Source organism: Colletotrichum graminicola (genome assembly GCF_000149035.1).
Source record: "Colletotrichum graminicola M1.001 genomic scaffold supercont1.1, whole genome shotgun sequence".
Taxonomy (NCBI): Eukaryota; Fungi; Ascomycota; class Sordariomycetes; order Glomerellales; family Glomerellaceae; genus Colletotrichum; species Colletotrichum graminicola.
Window position 1 is genome coordinate 1,189,492 of NW_007361005.1, and position 14,601 is coordinate 1,204,092.

At 54.7% G+C, this 14,601-nt stretch overlaps 5 protein-coding genes across 5 annotated transcripts; 2 read left to right on the forward strand and 3 right to left on the reverse strand.

Moving 5' to 3' along the window:
- Positions 1-401: 401 nt before the first annotated feature.
- GLRG_00305 (NmrA-like family protein) lies at positions 402-1,606 on the reverse strand (the record flags this gene model as incomplete). The annotated part of the gene is made up of 3 exons (XM_008090990.1): positions 402-1,040; positions 1,096-1,343; positions 1,594-1,606. 3 exons carry the CDS (start codon positions 1,604-1,606, stop codon positions 402-404), a joined length of 900 nt encoding a protein of 299 aa, XP_008089181.1.
- A 912-nt stretch (positions 1,607-2,518) lies between these two features.
- GLRG_00306 (uncharacterized protein) lies at positions 2,519-3,904 on the forward strand (the record flags this gene model as incomplete). The annotated part of the gene is made up of 3 exons (XM_008090991.1): positions 2,519-3,014; positions 3,095-3,464; positions 3,547-3,904. The coding sequence occupies 3 exons, from the start codon at positions 2,519-2,521 to the stop codon at positions 3,902-3,904; spliced, it is 1,224 nt and encodes a 407-aa protein (XP_008089182.1).
- A 592-nt stretch (positions 3,905-4,496) lies between these two features.
- Positions 4,497-5,033, forward strand: GLRG_00307 (uncharacterized protein; the record flags this gene model as incomplete). Its single annotated transcript, XM_008090992.1, has 2 exons — positions 4,497-4,687; positions 4,769-5,033. The coding sequence occupies 2 exons, from the start codon at positions 4,497-4,499 to the stop codon at positions 5,031-5,033; spliced, it is 456 nt and encodes a 151-aa protein (XP_008089183.1).
- A 685-nt stretch (positions 5,034-5,718) lies between these two features.
- Positions 5,719-8,481, reverse strand: GLRG_00308 (uncharacterized protein; the record flags this gene model as incomplete). Its single annotated transcript, XM_008090993.1, has 3 exons — positions 5,719-7,862; positions 7,918-8,245; positions 8,368-8,481. The coding sequence occupies 3 exons, from the start codon at positions 8,479-8,481 to the stop codon at positions 5,719-5,721; spliced, it is 2,586 nt and encodes an 861-aa protein (XP_008089184.1).
- Positions 8,482-12,062: 3,581 nt separating this feature from the next.
- GLRG_00309 (uncharacterized protein) lies at positions 12,063-13,655 on the reverse strand (the record flags this gene model as incomplete). Its single annotated transcript, XM_008090994.1, has 2 exons — positions 12,063-12,364; positions 12,443-13,655. 2 exons carry the CDS (start codon positions 13,653-13,655, stop codon positions 12,063-12,065), a joined length of 1,515 nt encoding a protein of 504 aa, XP_008089185.1.
- Positions 13,656-14,601: the final 946 nt, after the last annotated feature.

A 14,601-nucleotide genomic window follows, 5' to 3' on the forward strand; every position in this document is an offset into this window, starting at 1 on the left:
CCGATCAGTTTCGTCCCTAATTCAACTTTTTTACACACCAGACTTACCGAATATCACTACGATGCAAGACTAAGGCTTCTTGAGTCATACGTCGAGCATTACGACAGCCGCGAAAGGAGTCCAATTCAAACTTACTGTCGTTGTAGAACAAGTCTCTACCTTGACAGAACTGGGCTTCGGATGACACGCCCGGCTTCTTTACCAGACGTCGCAGGTGTCTGTTCTCTTCGCTGCTAGGAGCAATAACTGTAGAAAGTAGTATTAATATACGAGTTTTTCTCAGTTTCAAGCATCAAGGGCCAGATGAGGTGAGACGTTGATTTTGCTTTCCGATTCCAACACATGTTGTTCTTGTATTGATTATTAAACTTTCTCGATGCGATTCTTTGTCTATTACATTATCATTTTGAAAAATCGCTCTCTGCCTTCAACCAGGTTTCAAAGTCCTTCAACTCTGGGTACTCCTTCCTCAGCTCTTGGATGTTGACGCCGAACCCGACGTCGTAGAACCACTTGAACATCCACCCAAAGTCCTTTACCAGCGTCATGATAAGCCAGGAGAAGATTCTGTATGTCTCAGGCAGCTCCCTCCCAGTCGTCTTCTTGAACACGTCGGCGAACTGATCGATCGTCAACTCGTCGCCGGCCAGTGAGATTCCGCGGCCCTTGTACTCCTCCGGGTGGAGGAAGGCCTCGGCGCCGATGTGGAAAATGTCACTGACCGCGATCAACTGCAGCGGCTTCTCTTTGATGGCCATCCTCCAAGACGTCGCGAAGACCCGCCCCACGAAGTCGTCCGTGAGATCCTCCATGAAAGCCACCGGCCTGAGGACGGCCCAGTCCATGTCGGTGCCCTTGGCTTTGGCGAAGAGGTGCTTCTCGATGTTGTGCTTGTGGATGAAATGCGGAACGTTGGTCGGGTCATCCGCGCCGTGTCTATCGGCGGACGTGTAGACGAAGAACTTGACGCCGGCCTTGAGAGATGCATCGATGAGAGCCTTGCCGATGACCTCCTCGCCTCCCCCACTCTGTCCGAGGACCTGTCTTGAGTTTTAGCTACAGTATTCATGATGCCAGACAAGGTTAGAGACAAACCTGAACGCTGAAGACGCCCCAAATGGGCGAGCTTGCCACTTCCTTGCCGCTTCTGAAGAGTGCTGTTGGGTCGGAGAGTTCGCCCTGGACTAGTCGGATCTTGGGAGACTTTTTCACGAGCCGCTGTGCAGATGCGGAGCTCGCATTCCGCGTGACGGCAAGGATTTCCAGGTCGGCATTTTGTTCAACGAGGCGGTTGATGACGGCACCGCCGTGCTCCTCCCCAGTCGAACCACAGATTAGGATAGCTCGTGATATGTTTAGATGTTAAGTTGTGTGTGGACTATGAACAGTGGTTGAGAGGAGTAATCGTTGTTGGATCTGAATAAATTGAGCTTGAATGAACGTCCAAAACTGTGTCAACGAAGGATACTGTCGCGAGTCAAATAGTCAAGTGAAATGTCCACCCCGTCGCGGAGATTGATAGTCTATTTCCGATGAGACGCGAGCGAAAAGCCCGCGCTGGTGAGCGCTGGTGAAGCACTCACTCACACTTACAGCATTGGGTCATGACGTCCACGAAGGATTAGCAAGCTACGATCCATATTGCTCCGTCAGCCGCCCAAGAGCGAGAAGCGACGCCTTTCGGCCTCCAACAAAGACCGAGCCTGGGCGGTCGCCTGTTCTCATATCATTCGCTCGTCCTGTCGCCAATGCATTATCTCCTTTTAGATACGTCGGGCTTATCGTGAAAAGGTGTCTATGTAGGCATCGCACCTTGGATCCGGGAACATTGTCTGAGTAGACCGCAGTGATCTAGCCGCGCGTTCTCTTCCGTGAGCTTCCATTCCTGGAAAGAAGATGTGAAATATTGATGGAACGTGTACGTACGTCTCTTGCGCCCCCCCCCCAGAGATAAGACACAAGGCACCAATATGTAAGCGGCTAAACCAATCTATCTTAGGCTACAACCTCAACTCTAATACCGGACGGCCGACTCTGAAAGGCTGTGGTGATGGGAACAATCTCAACCGTCGGCCGTGGCTCGGACACGGACGACACCAGTCATACTTCATAAAATTGGGCTGGGAGCATCCCGTGACACAATTCCTAGGTCAACTTATTGACCACACATACACTAAGATACAAGGATTGCTTAGCTCATCCCGCGTAACTTTGAAGTCCTAACTGGAGGCCGGGTTTTGGAATTTGACTTCTCAACGTCCGTTCAGCCCCGGGGGGTTTCGGGCATCAGACCAGCATCCCATCACAACTACGAATAGAATTTCGTTTGATGTCTCAGGGACGAGGATTTGAACTATGCGGTGACACACGGCTGGGCATAAACGAGAACTCTTTTGTCCCCCCCCCCCCCCCCAAATTTTGTCTCCGGGAGGAGCGATAAATGTTGTAGAATAGCACTCACTGTCGCGACCTACCGCGGATTCACAAAGTCTCAGGGCTACAGAAGACTGGGATAAGAATGAACACCAACGACACCAATAGGCTGCGCGTCGTCGTCGTCGGCGGCGGCATCGCAGGCCTCGCTGCCGCCGCCGTGCTCCGCCAGCGCCACGACGTGACCGTGTACGAGCGCGAGCCGGCGTCCGCGCCCGAGCGCGGCGCGGGAATCGGCCTCGGGCCCAACGGAAGCAAGATGCTCAAGAGGGCATTCCAGTTCTGCCCGGGCGATCTCAAGGCCACCGTCTGCGCCGGGTCGCGGACCTACGACAAGGAGGGCAACCTGCTGCGGGAGACGACGGGCACGGCGGAGCCATTTGGGGGCGAGTGGCTGCTGATGCACTGGACGGACCTGCGGGAAGAGCTGCTGCGGCTCGCGACGGGGGACGCGGCGAAGCTGGGCATCTCCGGCCCGCCGGCGACGGTCGTGGATGGGGCCGAGGTCGAGGAGGTGGACGTGGATATGGGGACGGTGTGGCTGCGGGATGGCAGTGAGGTCGACGCGGACGTTATTGTCGGTTAGAATGACCCCACCCCAGACGCGTCACCCAAAAGAGAGAAATGCACGAGTGACAGATAACCCTGACGATACCCGCAGGAGCCGACGGTATTCACTCCTTCGTGCGGCAGGCCATCGTGGGTGAGCCGCCCCGCTTCCGCTCGACGGGCGTCTCCCTTTACCGGTTCACGTTCCCGCTTGACAAGGCTCGCGAGATCCTCAAGGGGTACCCACCGGCGATTGACCCGGCCAACGGCGGGTTCTTCAGCATCATGGCGGTCGATGACCAGACCAACCGCAACATCGTCTTCTACCCCTGCCGGGACCTCACCGCGCTCAACGTCATCGCGCGGATCCCGGACTCGATGCTCTCCGACGAGAGCTTGACGTCCTGGAACGCGGAGGGGACCTCGGAGGAGATGCTCGACCACTTCTTCGACTTTGCGCCGTGGGTCCTCGAGATCATGAAGTGAGTTTCGCTTGCTCCGCCGTATGTGCTTCACAGAGCCGGAAACCACTGACCAACCCCACCGTGGGAGAGAGGGAAACAGACACGCTGAGGTCGTCCATCTGTACAAAGTCAAGGACATGGACCCCCTACCAACGTACACCCGAGGCCGCGCCGTCGTGGTCGGCGACGCGGCGCACCCGATGACGCCATTCCAAGACCAGGCCGCGACGCAGGCCATCGAGGACGCCGAGGGCCTCCGCCTCCTTCTACATGAGGGCGTCGACGCCGACAACGTCAGCCGCGCGCTGCGGACGTGGGACTCGGTGCGGTGTCCGCGCGCGTCGCAGGTCCAGCGGAACTCGCGCTACGTTACCGATATGTCGGCGCAGGCGCAGCTGGACCGGATGAGGCTGAACTGGACGTATAGAGGCATCCACGCGGCGTTGAGGAATCGTTAAGCGGCCTCCCTAGAAAATGAGGAGGAAAATGGGGATAGGTAATGATGGGTTAGGTGAGATTGGGGTGACTGGATTCCTAGATGTGGCGTCCACATTCCTTGAGGCTCACACCCCACCTCAGGTCAGCCATAAACTCCCGGAGCTGATGAATCATCAACTAGACCAAGACATTATCCGGAAGCTGCACTGTTTTATCGGAATCCCAAGACCGTGCCTGGAAGCAGATCGTCTGTAGTGGGTGGTAGGATGAACGGGCCTCCACATAAATCGGCCCAGAAATGTATCGTCTACATCATCGCTCTGTCATGGCTGAGCGCCTCATCAGTATGTATCGCATCACCTGGCGCTCGGGTGATAATCCTTCCCCCAGGTCCAGCACCGCTAGATTGACAAATCATTCCATACATTTAGGTATATAACCAAATCTCTGCAGTAATTGTCAGCGGGGGATTTACTGCGCTCCGAATGTCACACGATCAAATCCATACTGTAAAGATTATTAAGTCTCGATACCCGGATAGTGTCCCAATATCGTACCTCACACATCTAAACGTGCCATCTCATCCTTAACCACCCCCATACTCCAATCACAATGTCATCAATTAGAGCTCTTCATCTACAACCTGCCCTGCGAGCATCCACACTCCGCCGCCCCCTGCAACACACCGTCCGCCGGACCTATGCTGTGAAGGAACCCGCCCAGCCAACGCAGTCACAACACGGCGGAAAACAGCCCGGGTCAGATCAGAAAGCCCCGACGTCGCCCGATCAACTCAGCGACAGGTAGGTTCCAACTTCTCCCCGTCCAACACCGGCCGCGCCCGTGTGACGGGACAAAGCTCTCTAACGGCAATTTCCCCATAGGTCAACAATTTTCCTCGTCGCGGGAGTGGCAGTGGCGGTCGGCGGCTTCTTCGCCTTCCTCATGGGGTCCCCCGACCGCGCCGCCGGTGTGGCCGAGAACAGCACCCGCGGAGGCAATGGCTCGGCTCTGCCTGGCTACGGGTCTAAGCCGTCGAGCGAGCGGCATCTGGAGGAGACAACGGGGCGGGATCCCCGACGGCAAAGCGGTTTGGCGGGGATGAAGAGCGAGCAGACGGACCCGAATCAGGCCAAGGCCAGGAACTGAAATAGGCTCGGAAAACTATCGAGACGTTGTCAAGGTCTTTTTGTTTTGTTGATCATGTAAACCGAAGATGTTTGCTTTTTGTGCCTGCCCTGTTCTGAAGCTATAACCGTCAGTTCAAGCCCGTGCATGCATTGCTCCGTCACATCGTTTACCTGTGTTCTTGAACTTCGGAACTAGGAAGCAGGCTACGAATATCATCTATAACAGAGCCATAATAGCAATGGGCCCTCAGGATGCAGGCATCTCAACCCAACGTCATAACCACTCTATCTGAGGCTGGTCTGAGGTGATATATCAAGCGCTATTGACAACTGGATATCATTTTCACCTTTCTAGACAAGGCCGAGATCAATCATTATTGGAAAGTGGACTTGCGCATGAGCAATCCAAGAGGCAGTTACTGCCGATGGCAAGTTTTGACTTGTCTCCTACATGGCCAATGCCCTCCTTTACAAGCCATTAATGTGATATTTCAGGCAGATGAACAATTAGGGCATAGAACCAAAGAATAGTGAAACCAAGTATATTCTGCTAAACAATTATTACAACGCGACGCGTCATTAAGCTATGGAAGCTGTCCATTGACCCAAACTCTCCACGCGGGTATAAGTGTTTTCGCCTGCCGTCAACTCGTGTTATAATATCTCTCGGCGACAAAGGAAAATGAATTAAGGGACTGGGGCCTCTAGTAGCCGCTAACGTGGGCAGGGCTGGATAGAGTGTTGACGTTGCCGTTGAGACCACCGTTGGGGTTAGAATCGTACAGCGAATCAAAGTTCTTGTCGATGTTGCCATTCAGGTTGCTGTTGGCATGAGGAGCATACTGTCCTTGCTGGGTAGGCAGACCATGCTTCTTGCGTTCGATACGAGGCGCGGGGGGAATGTCGGTCGACTTGCTGGCCTTCCCAATGGAGAAGACAGGGCTCTCCCAACGCTCTCCCTTGCGAGCCAAGTCCTTGTACTCGGTGGCCTTGGTGCTAATGCCGCCGGGAAGGTTGATGTCGGGGAAGATGGAGTCCTCCTTGGTGATGGCGTAGTTAACCTTCTTGTCGGCAGCAACCTCCTGGGCCTTCTGCTTGGTTTGCAGAGCGCGCTTCTGCATGGCAGTGGCGTAACGGTTGTAGATGTTGGGGGTTCTCTCGGGATCAGACCGGGCCTCATCGATGGCGCGGTCGGCCTCCTGCTTGACCTGGAAAAGGATGCTGTCCAGCTGAGTGGCCTGATCTTTGATGGCCTTCTCAACGGCCTTCTGAAGGGCAGGGCGGAGAACCTTGAGCATGATGGGCTTGAACAAGCTAAACAGGAGCTTGTGGTTCGACTGCTTCAGCTTGATGCTCATGTGCTTAATGTCCACATCGACCTTGTCAATCTTGAAGAAGTTCTGGCTATCCTTCTTGTCGGCAGAGGACAGCTTCAGCTTGAAGGAGAAACCATCGCCAGCCAAAAGGATGTCGGCAACACCAGTATCGGCAATGGATGGGAAGCCTTGTTTGCGCTTGACGTGGTAGCTGACATCACGCAGGTCAAGCTGCACCCCAGCAAACTTGACTTCGAAAGACTGCTTGTGCTTGTTGGCAGTGTTCTTGCGTCCCCAAAGGAAGTAGTTCTCGCTGTTAACCTCAAGGACGTTGGGCATGAAGTTGTCCGACTCAAGAACAAGATTCTCAATGACGGCATCGAACTGAGGGTCGGAATACTCGATGCGAGGGACGGGAACGTAAGCCACGTTCTCAAAGATGGAAGGGAGGATAACCTCCGAGAGATCCTTGATAAGGTGGGGCTTAAAGGTAGGCTTGCCATTCTCGTCATTGCCGAGGTCGGTGAACAACTTTTGAACAGCCTGACCAAAGCGCTTGTTCTGAGGATCCTGGTCAAACTGATCGATCAAGAACTTGATCTCATCGAAAACTCGGTCGGTGTGAGTACGGTACTTGTTGCGGAGCAAGTAACGACCATGGTCATAGAGGTTGTTCCACTCCTGGTTGGAATCCTCATCCAGGATGTATCCCTGCTCGAGAAGGCAGCGGCGGACGTATCGGTCCATAGCCTTGAACCAGTCCTTGAGCTCACGATCGTTGTCGGCATCACGGTAGATCTGTTGAATGGACTCGAAGAGATCCTCAGTAGAAGTTCCGTTGGCAAATCGCTCGATGAGAGTCTTAAGGTCAGACTCAGCCTGAGCGAGGCCGGCGCGGGTGTCTTTCACAGTGCCAGTTCCGCCCTGAGCGATGGAACGCGAGTGGCCAGCATACTCCTCGGCGAGGTTAAGAAGAGTCTCGATGGCCTGAGCATAATCGGGATGTTGCTGGCACTCGAGTACCATCTTCTTCAGGCGCCAAATGGTCTGCTCTTTGCGTTCCTGAGGCATCTTCTTGTTGAAATATTCCTTAGCACGGCGACGGTATTCTTCCTTGCGCTGGCGAGCCTGCTCCTTCGTCTCATCGTCGACGTTCTCATTGTACTTCTTCTGAGCGACGTTGAGAGCTGCGTTAAGGCCACCCTGTGCGTTTACACCGGAGCTAGTTCCCTCCTGCTGGTCACGCGCGGCGGTCGCGGCCAGGTCCTGAGGGCTCTGCGTACCGTTGGGGTGAGCCGCCTGAGTGCCGGCATTGGCAACTTCCCGAGCATCATCAGCAAGAGAACCCTTGTAGACACCCTGAGCCTGCTTCTTGAAGTTCTCCTTGGAGAAGTCGGGTGCTTCATGCCAGGTGTTGTCCTCGGCAGGGCGATCAATTTCCTGAAGAGCATCACCCGAGGGGCGGACACGGTCGGCGGCGCTGGTAGCGGCATCGCCGGCCATGTCACGGAGAAGAACGGTAGCATCCTTGACTGTTATCATATTAGTTCGGATTGAGCTAAGGATTGCATGAGCCAATTGACGTACGAAGCTTGCGGAATTGACCGTTGGTAATGATGAGGGTTCCGAGAGTCCGGAGGCCCTCTAGTGCTTTGTCACCATGCTGCTGGGCGACCTCCTTGTTGATAGGGGCGCCGGGGACTTGTACAGCCTTAGGGTCGAATTGCTCAGTTTGCCAGATGAAGTCCTGGAGCAGGTTGCCCTGGTTCTTGGACAACAGAAGGTTCTTTGCTTGAATGATAACGTCGCGGGCGTCGGCGACGAGCGCTTTGCCCTCGGGGGAAAGCTTCTCGGGAGGATTAGACAGGGCCTTGGAGGCCAGGAAGCTATTCAAGGCGACATCGATTTGGTCGTTCTGCAGCATGGACCTCGTTAGTATTATCATGCGATGGTGTGGGAGGTGGCGGCGCAAGGATGACCCCTAAACACCGACGGAGGGCCGCGTGGACCCGAGGCGCCATGCCGCTATAGACTTACCGATGGAACCTTGCCAGCTTGGAAAGCGGACACGATGCCGTAGAGTTGAAGCTTGCGGTTGACATCGGCCTCCTTCTGCTTCAAGTCGGTCGGCTTGTTGACCTTTGCGGACATGATGAGGTTTGAAGCTATCGCAATTGTATTGTTTCGTGAATTCTGTTGGACGGCGGTCGAAATAATAGGGAATTACGGGGTTTTCGTTGTACAGGACAAAAAGGGAAAGCTTGTTGGTATTTTGATGGGGGTATCACAGAGGAATTGGGTATAATGAGAATCGCCAAGATGAGGTTCCTGTAGAAAGAGGAAAACAGGAAAAGGTATCGTATCGATGAGGGAAGAGAAGAAGCAGAAAAGAAAGGTCAAACGAGGGGGGGACGGTCGAACGCGAGGTGGTGTTTATACCTTCTTTCTGTCGTGTGCGTGTGTCCAAGCGCAAGAAGGGCAAAATGACATCTGCGTCAGAATGAGATTTGCTCTTAGCAATTGATTGGAAGGGAGAGGAGGGGAGAGATGGTAGTGGAGGGAGGGAGGGAGGCAAGCAACGGCAGGCGCGCGTGGCAGGCGTTCGTCTCGCAGCAGGAAAGAACCCGGTACAATTAGAAAATTCAAATTGGCATAGGCAGGCAGGCAGGCGCACCGGAGCTTGGCCCTCTACGCGTAGCTCCTTCCTTCCCTTCTGTTGCCGGTTATTTTTCCTTGGTCTTGGTCGTCGCCGTGGGACTCGGGTGCGGTGACGTTAAAGGAAAGGGGCAGGAACTTGATGCACTACGTCATTAGCCGGTTTGGCAGGTAGTGAGTGTACCTATGTATGTACCTACCTTGCGTGGGTGGTCCAGACCGTACGTACCGCGTACTTACCGGCACTGGCAGTCACTCCAGATTCCACATACACGTAATGCATCTCACCTATCTACCTACCTACCTGCCTACCTATCTCACCTGGTCGGTACGGGGCACTTTCGCATAAACCCTTGATGAAGAAAGGTGCCGGGGCCGCTTGCTTCAACAGCCTAGCCCCTGGCTCTGCTTCGATTCGCAGGGGGCGAGACGGAGAGTTCCAGCTGGCAGTGCACTGGCATTTTCTTAGCACCTCGTCAAGGTCGGCTTTTCCGCCCTAGTGGCTAGTAGCCTGGAAACTTTAGCACCCACTTCCCTAGCGGTCCCACCTTGGACGCTTTGGCACTGGCGCCTTTCCTCGCGGCGCACAACAACCATCTTGCAGCATGCACACACAACAGTCCCAGCATCGACTCACTGAGCACGGGAAGACAGACGGCTGGCTGGCTAGCTGTCTTGTGTCATATGTGGTACAAGGGCCGAATACACGAGCCTAGACTGCTCTTACCAAGTCGTACCACCAAGGCTGGCGGTCCTCGTTGTGGAAATACACGTATGGGCCGATGGCATGCGCTCGTGCGATTGCTTCTCAGACAATGGCTTCCCAGCCTCCCGGACAGTCTAGTCGCACCACGGATAGCACATCAGATAGCATGGTCTACACGAGGAGTTGTCAGGTTTCCCAACGGCGAACGGCTTCGTCCAGTTGGCTATACCTACTTCAATTGGTGCATGGGTAACATGCTGCCCCCTAGGGATGCTGCCATTGCATTGGCGAGGACGGGACTTGTATGAACATGGCAGATCTCGGAGCTAGCTCTCCGACTCAAATCAATCTCCACCGCGGACTGATTCCTGGCTGGAAAGCCTACCTTGATAGGACGAATTGTCAATTGCCTACGCTGCCTTGTTCAATTGGATTGTACACTACGAATAACGTGTCTGGTCACGTCGATGATGTGCGCGTGGATGTGGCGGAATGGACGCAGCGAGTTGGTGCGCGTGTCCGTCGGCCGCCCTGTCCATCTCCATCTCGGTGCCGTTGATGCTTTTGTCTCGGACAGCGTGACTGCGCATTGGATCGAGACAGGTCATTGGCAAGAAACGACGACTACAAAGCTACAAAGACGGTGTCCCGTTGTTTCAGTACCATGCATCGCAAGTCTGAAAAAAAGTAGGTAGCGTACCTCAACGGGGAGTTTTCCTACCATGTCGTCATGTCAACGTTGGCGCCGACTGGGCAAATACGCGACAAGTATCTCGCTAACTGAGGCCCAGTCCTCCCTTCCCAGTCCCTTCCTCCAGGGTACGGATACGCGGAAAGAGACCCACCTCGGTTCCGGGGTTCTCCCGCATCCTCCCTGCTGCGGCTTCCCTCTAAATGGGAAAACAACAACAGAAGGGAAAGTACGACAGAGAGACAGACATTACTGACCTTAAACTTCTCTCGGTGGGTTGGAAATTTCCCCTCCGCCCCGTCTCAACGCCCCAACATTGTCCGTCTTTTCAACCAGCTACATCCGGCTGTACTTGCTGATAGAGATCCCACGGTCGATTCAGTCAATCCTAGTCGAGAGAGGCTCAGATGTAGATGTAGTGTACTTACCATACCCGTGAACACCCTCACCCTCAATCGACCGGACCAGTCCGCCATCGCGTCGAACAATTAATTCCCCACTGGTCCCGGGTGGGGGGTGTCATCACGGCATTCGGAAGAAACTGATGCAAGGACTTAGCAAGCGCCGCATCCAAGCCAGCCGCCGGCCCCCCATTGCTGCCGCATTCTGCATTAGCAATCATTGGCACGTTGGTAGCGACATCATAGCCGTGTAGACCACTCGGGACAAACCCTTTCTGTCACTTTCACGCTGTCAATTGCTCCCAATGCGTCACAAGGTGACTGCCGCTACGCGATTGACACGTAATCATCCAGTCTAGCTGCTGTTGTTGATGTCAGTGAGTCCTCCCTAAATGCTTCGTTGGGTGTGGTCGGCTACTGCCCGTCAGGCCTTTTCATCTAGGTACACTAGATTTGGGATTTGCTCGCCCCTCTCGCCCCGAACTTTCTTCCTACTAGTCGCCACCTTGATACATATGATACATACGATACATATACACATGCTCGCCTCGGTTTGTTGCGCGCTGGTCGTTATACATGACTTGGTATACATCGTGTACTAGATCTGCGATCGCCAGCGGAACACACCATTAGTTCCATATACCTACCACCCACGTGCGATACATGACGTCAGGCGCCGGTCATCAATGCGATGCACCACCCCCTACGGAAATGTCAGCTTCCAGCCTGTGACGCCATTCATTCTCTCCTCGTTACCGCAAGCCACTGCATCACCAATCCATCAGCTCATTACAACAATCCTGCAATCTCCCTTGCGACACGCCGATGCCTCTTTGCTTGACAACTCTGTTTGCTTTTCCCGCCTCCCATGATTTCAATGTTCAGACGTACACTAGACAAGCAGATTGACCCGCGCAGACAATACCATCTGATGCATCTCGCATGCCCCGTCCCCCCGTCATCCCTCCCTTTCATCCCATCCCTTGGCAAGTGTCTGTCTCCATCGAACTTGTTTAAGCACTGGAGGGAAGGACTAGCCATCCATGAACGCCACAATGCTTTTTTGCCAAGGATTGATTGTTCACCTATTTCGATGGAGGGCCATTCCCGGAGCGAATTCTCCTCGCTGCCGTTACCCGGATCTGTCCCGACAGTTTAGATCTTTTATTACCCTTGCTGCAATAGTACAGCCGGGTAGGTCCTCTTCAGCCGCAGCCATCGTTAGTTTACTGGAACCCCATCAGAACTGGGGTTGAAGGATTTTGGGATTCCAGACAATCTACTTTGTGCAATCCTGCCCGTACTGGTCCATCATAGCCAAGACGGCCTTGTCGAGCCAGACGCGTTCCGTTTCTCTACGCAGGGGCAGCCTCTCGCACACTTCCATCAGTGCCTTGAAAGCAGTCTCTATGCCTGACGTGCTCTCCATTACCGGCTCCAACACAATGGACGCCTCCCTGCCCGGCCAGGCGCGGGACAGAACTCTATCTAGAAGCTCCGCCCTGGGTGGCAGCGCGCATCCCATGTCAATCTGCATGGGGTCGATGACATATTCACACCCGAATCGCTGGAAGAACCGATCTAATGGTGCAAGGTCAGTCCGCAGCGGTATCGGCATGAGCGTTGCATTCTCCCAACCCATGATGGCGACCAACTTACCGTCCTCGCCAACAAGAACATTGTTGGGTCGCGGGTCTGGGTGAGATATCGTCACCGGCCAGCCGTTCATGCGGCCACCGTCGGTTGGCAGACGCCACTTGACGTCGGGCAGCATCTCAAGACGCTTCGCCATCCTACCCACAACAATGTCCAGGCTAGCGAGCCGTTTCTGCATGTATTCGTCGTTTACGTACTCGTCCCTCCAGACGGAGAGGTAGTCTTCGAGGTAACTTTGTACCGATGCGTATGGTCCGTGGACAGGCTTCCGCCACAACCTATCAGCGCTGTAAAAGTGAGGGGACACGATGGAGCCGGTGTAGAAGCTTTTCGTTTGCCAGTTGATCCGCAAGCTGCCGATCAGGCAGTTGTCCTTTGGCGTGCCGGAGGCCGTCACCTTGATCTTGGCCATGAAGTCACGGATGCCCTCGCCAATGTTCATAAGGTCTTTGTCGCTCTGCGGCGGCGTCTTCCAGGGGAAGCCGAAGCCCTCCAGCCCCGTGTCCGTGGACCCCTGGAGCTCATACTCCTGTAAGGGGAACCCAGACACGGGCTCCATCATCATCCACTCCAGGCCCAGTGGGTTCCGGGGGTACGAGTCGAACGCCAGCACCCTAGGGACCAGCCGGGGGGAAGACGATGACGGCGACGACGACGACGTCGCCGCCGCCGCCCATACCATTGTCGCGACCTCGGTCTCGAGCTTCTCGTGCGGGCACACGGGCAGGCTGAACTTGAGAACGACCTTTTGCGGCAGCCGGCCACAGGGTCGGGCGGCGGGCACGAACTCGACGAGGAAGAAGTAGTTCGTCCGCCCCCGTCCTATCAGCGACACGTACTCGACGGCGGGGAATTCGTAGACGCCGTAGGTATTGTACCAGGACAGCATGCGGTGAACATCAGCCTCGGTGGGGACGCAGCCGCTGGCCCAGTCGGCCGCGTACTCGCCGTTACGCAGCGGCGTCCAGCGGACGTACCGGTCGCGGGAGGCCCGGTAGGCTTCGGTCGAGAGCGGGGTCTGGTCGGGGATCGTGGCGACCGGGGACAGCGGGCTCGGCGGCGGGACGCGGTCGGGGAGGTCCAGGGGGATGCCCTTGATGGAGGCCAGGGCGGCGTCGAGGCACTGGGACAGGCGGGAGGCGAGGCGCTCCCGCGGGAGGGCCTTGAGGACTATGGTCTTGGCTTTCTTGCTGAGGCGTTGCTTTGCGGAGTCCATCGCAGAAGCGTTAGGCTGGGGGAATTGGCTCTGGGTCGAGGTTAGTACGGCGCTTCTGGGTATACTTGGATGGAGTCCTCGCTAGGAAGGGGTGTTGAGGTTCGATATGATTCTGGAAGTCTTGTACTATGTTTTGTTGTTATTGTTGTAGTGTATCTCATCTGGTTCAATCTTGTCCATATGTGCTGGTCCTGGCCTGGCGTCTTATACCCGGGAAGTGAAGTGGCAAAATCTATCATTAAAGTTGACTTGGGCAAGCGGAATCTTTTTCAACCTTTACCATAGAAACAATCAAATTGTTCCATGCCGTTGTGCACAACACAATGTCACTATTTGAGGTGACCCTTGCCGTGCGTGTGTGCAGGATAAAGACATTTGCCCGGTTTTCGAAAGCAGCTACCAGTCTCTCGAAGCCCAAAGATGACGGGGGCTGAACTTGCCGTTGTAAAGAACGAGCAATGATAGAAGCAGCACAAAGAACGGAAGAAGGACGCCCCTGGTCAACAAGGAATTAACAGGATCGAATGCGATAGGCCAGTGAGGTTTTTTGTTTCTAATCTGATTGTTTTCTGCTCTTGTTCTAACCCTCTTCAGTTGGGCTTAGCCTTGAGATTCTCGAAATCAAGACACGGTCTGCTGTTTTACGAATGGCAAAAGAGATAACGAGGAAACATTGCTTGTATCATTCGCCATCTTACTGGTTCATACATGCCAACATTTCAATCCCGCGAAGATTGGCCAAGATCGTTAGACCAATACCTCGTCGTAGCCGTATTCATAATGATAACTACATAGGTGGTCTGTAGCGGCAGCGGGTGTACTTGTAAGCGGGGCTTTTGTCGAGTGCATTTGGCGTATTACCATGCAGGTTCTAAACATCTGATCGGTGACTTTTACGGCCGCCCGAGTGAATTTTTGCGCTCTTCATCCACATGTATGCAATGCG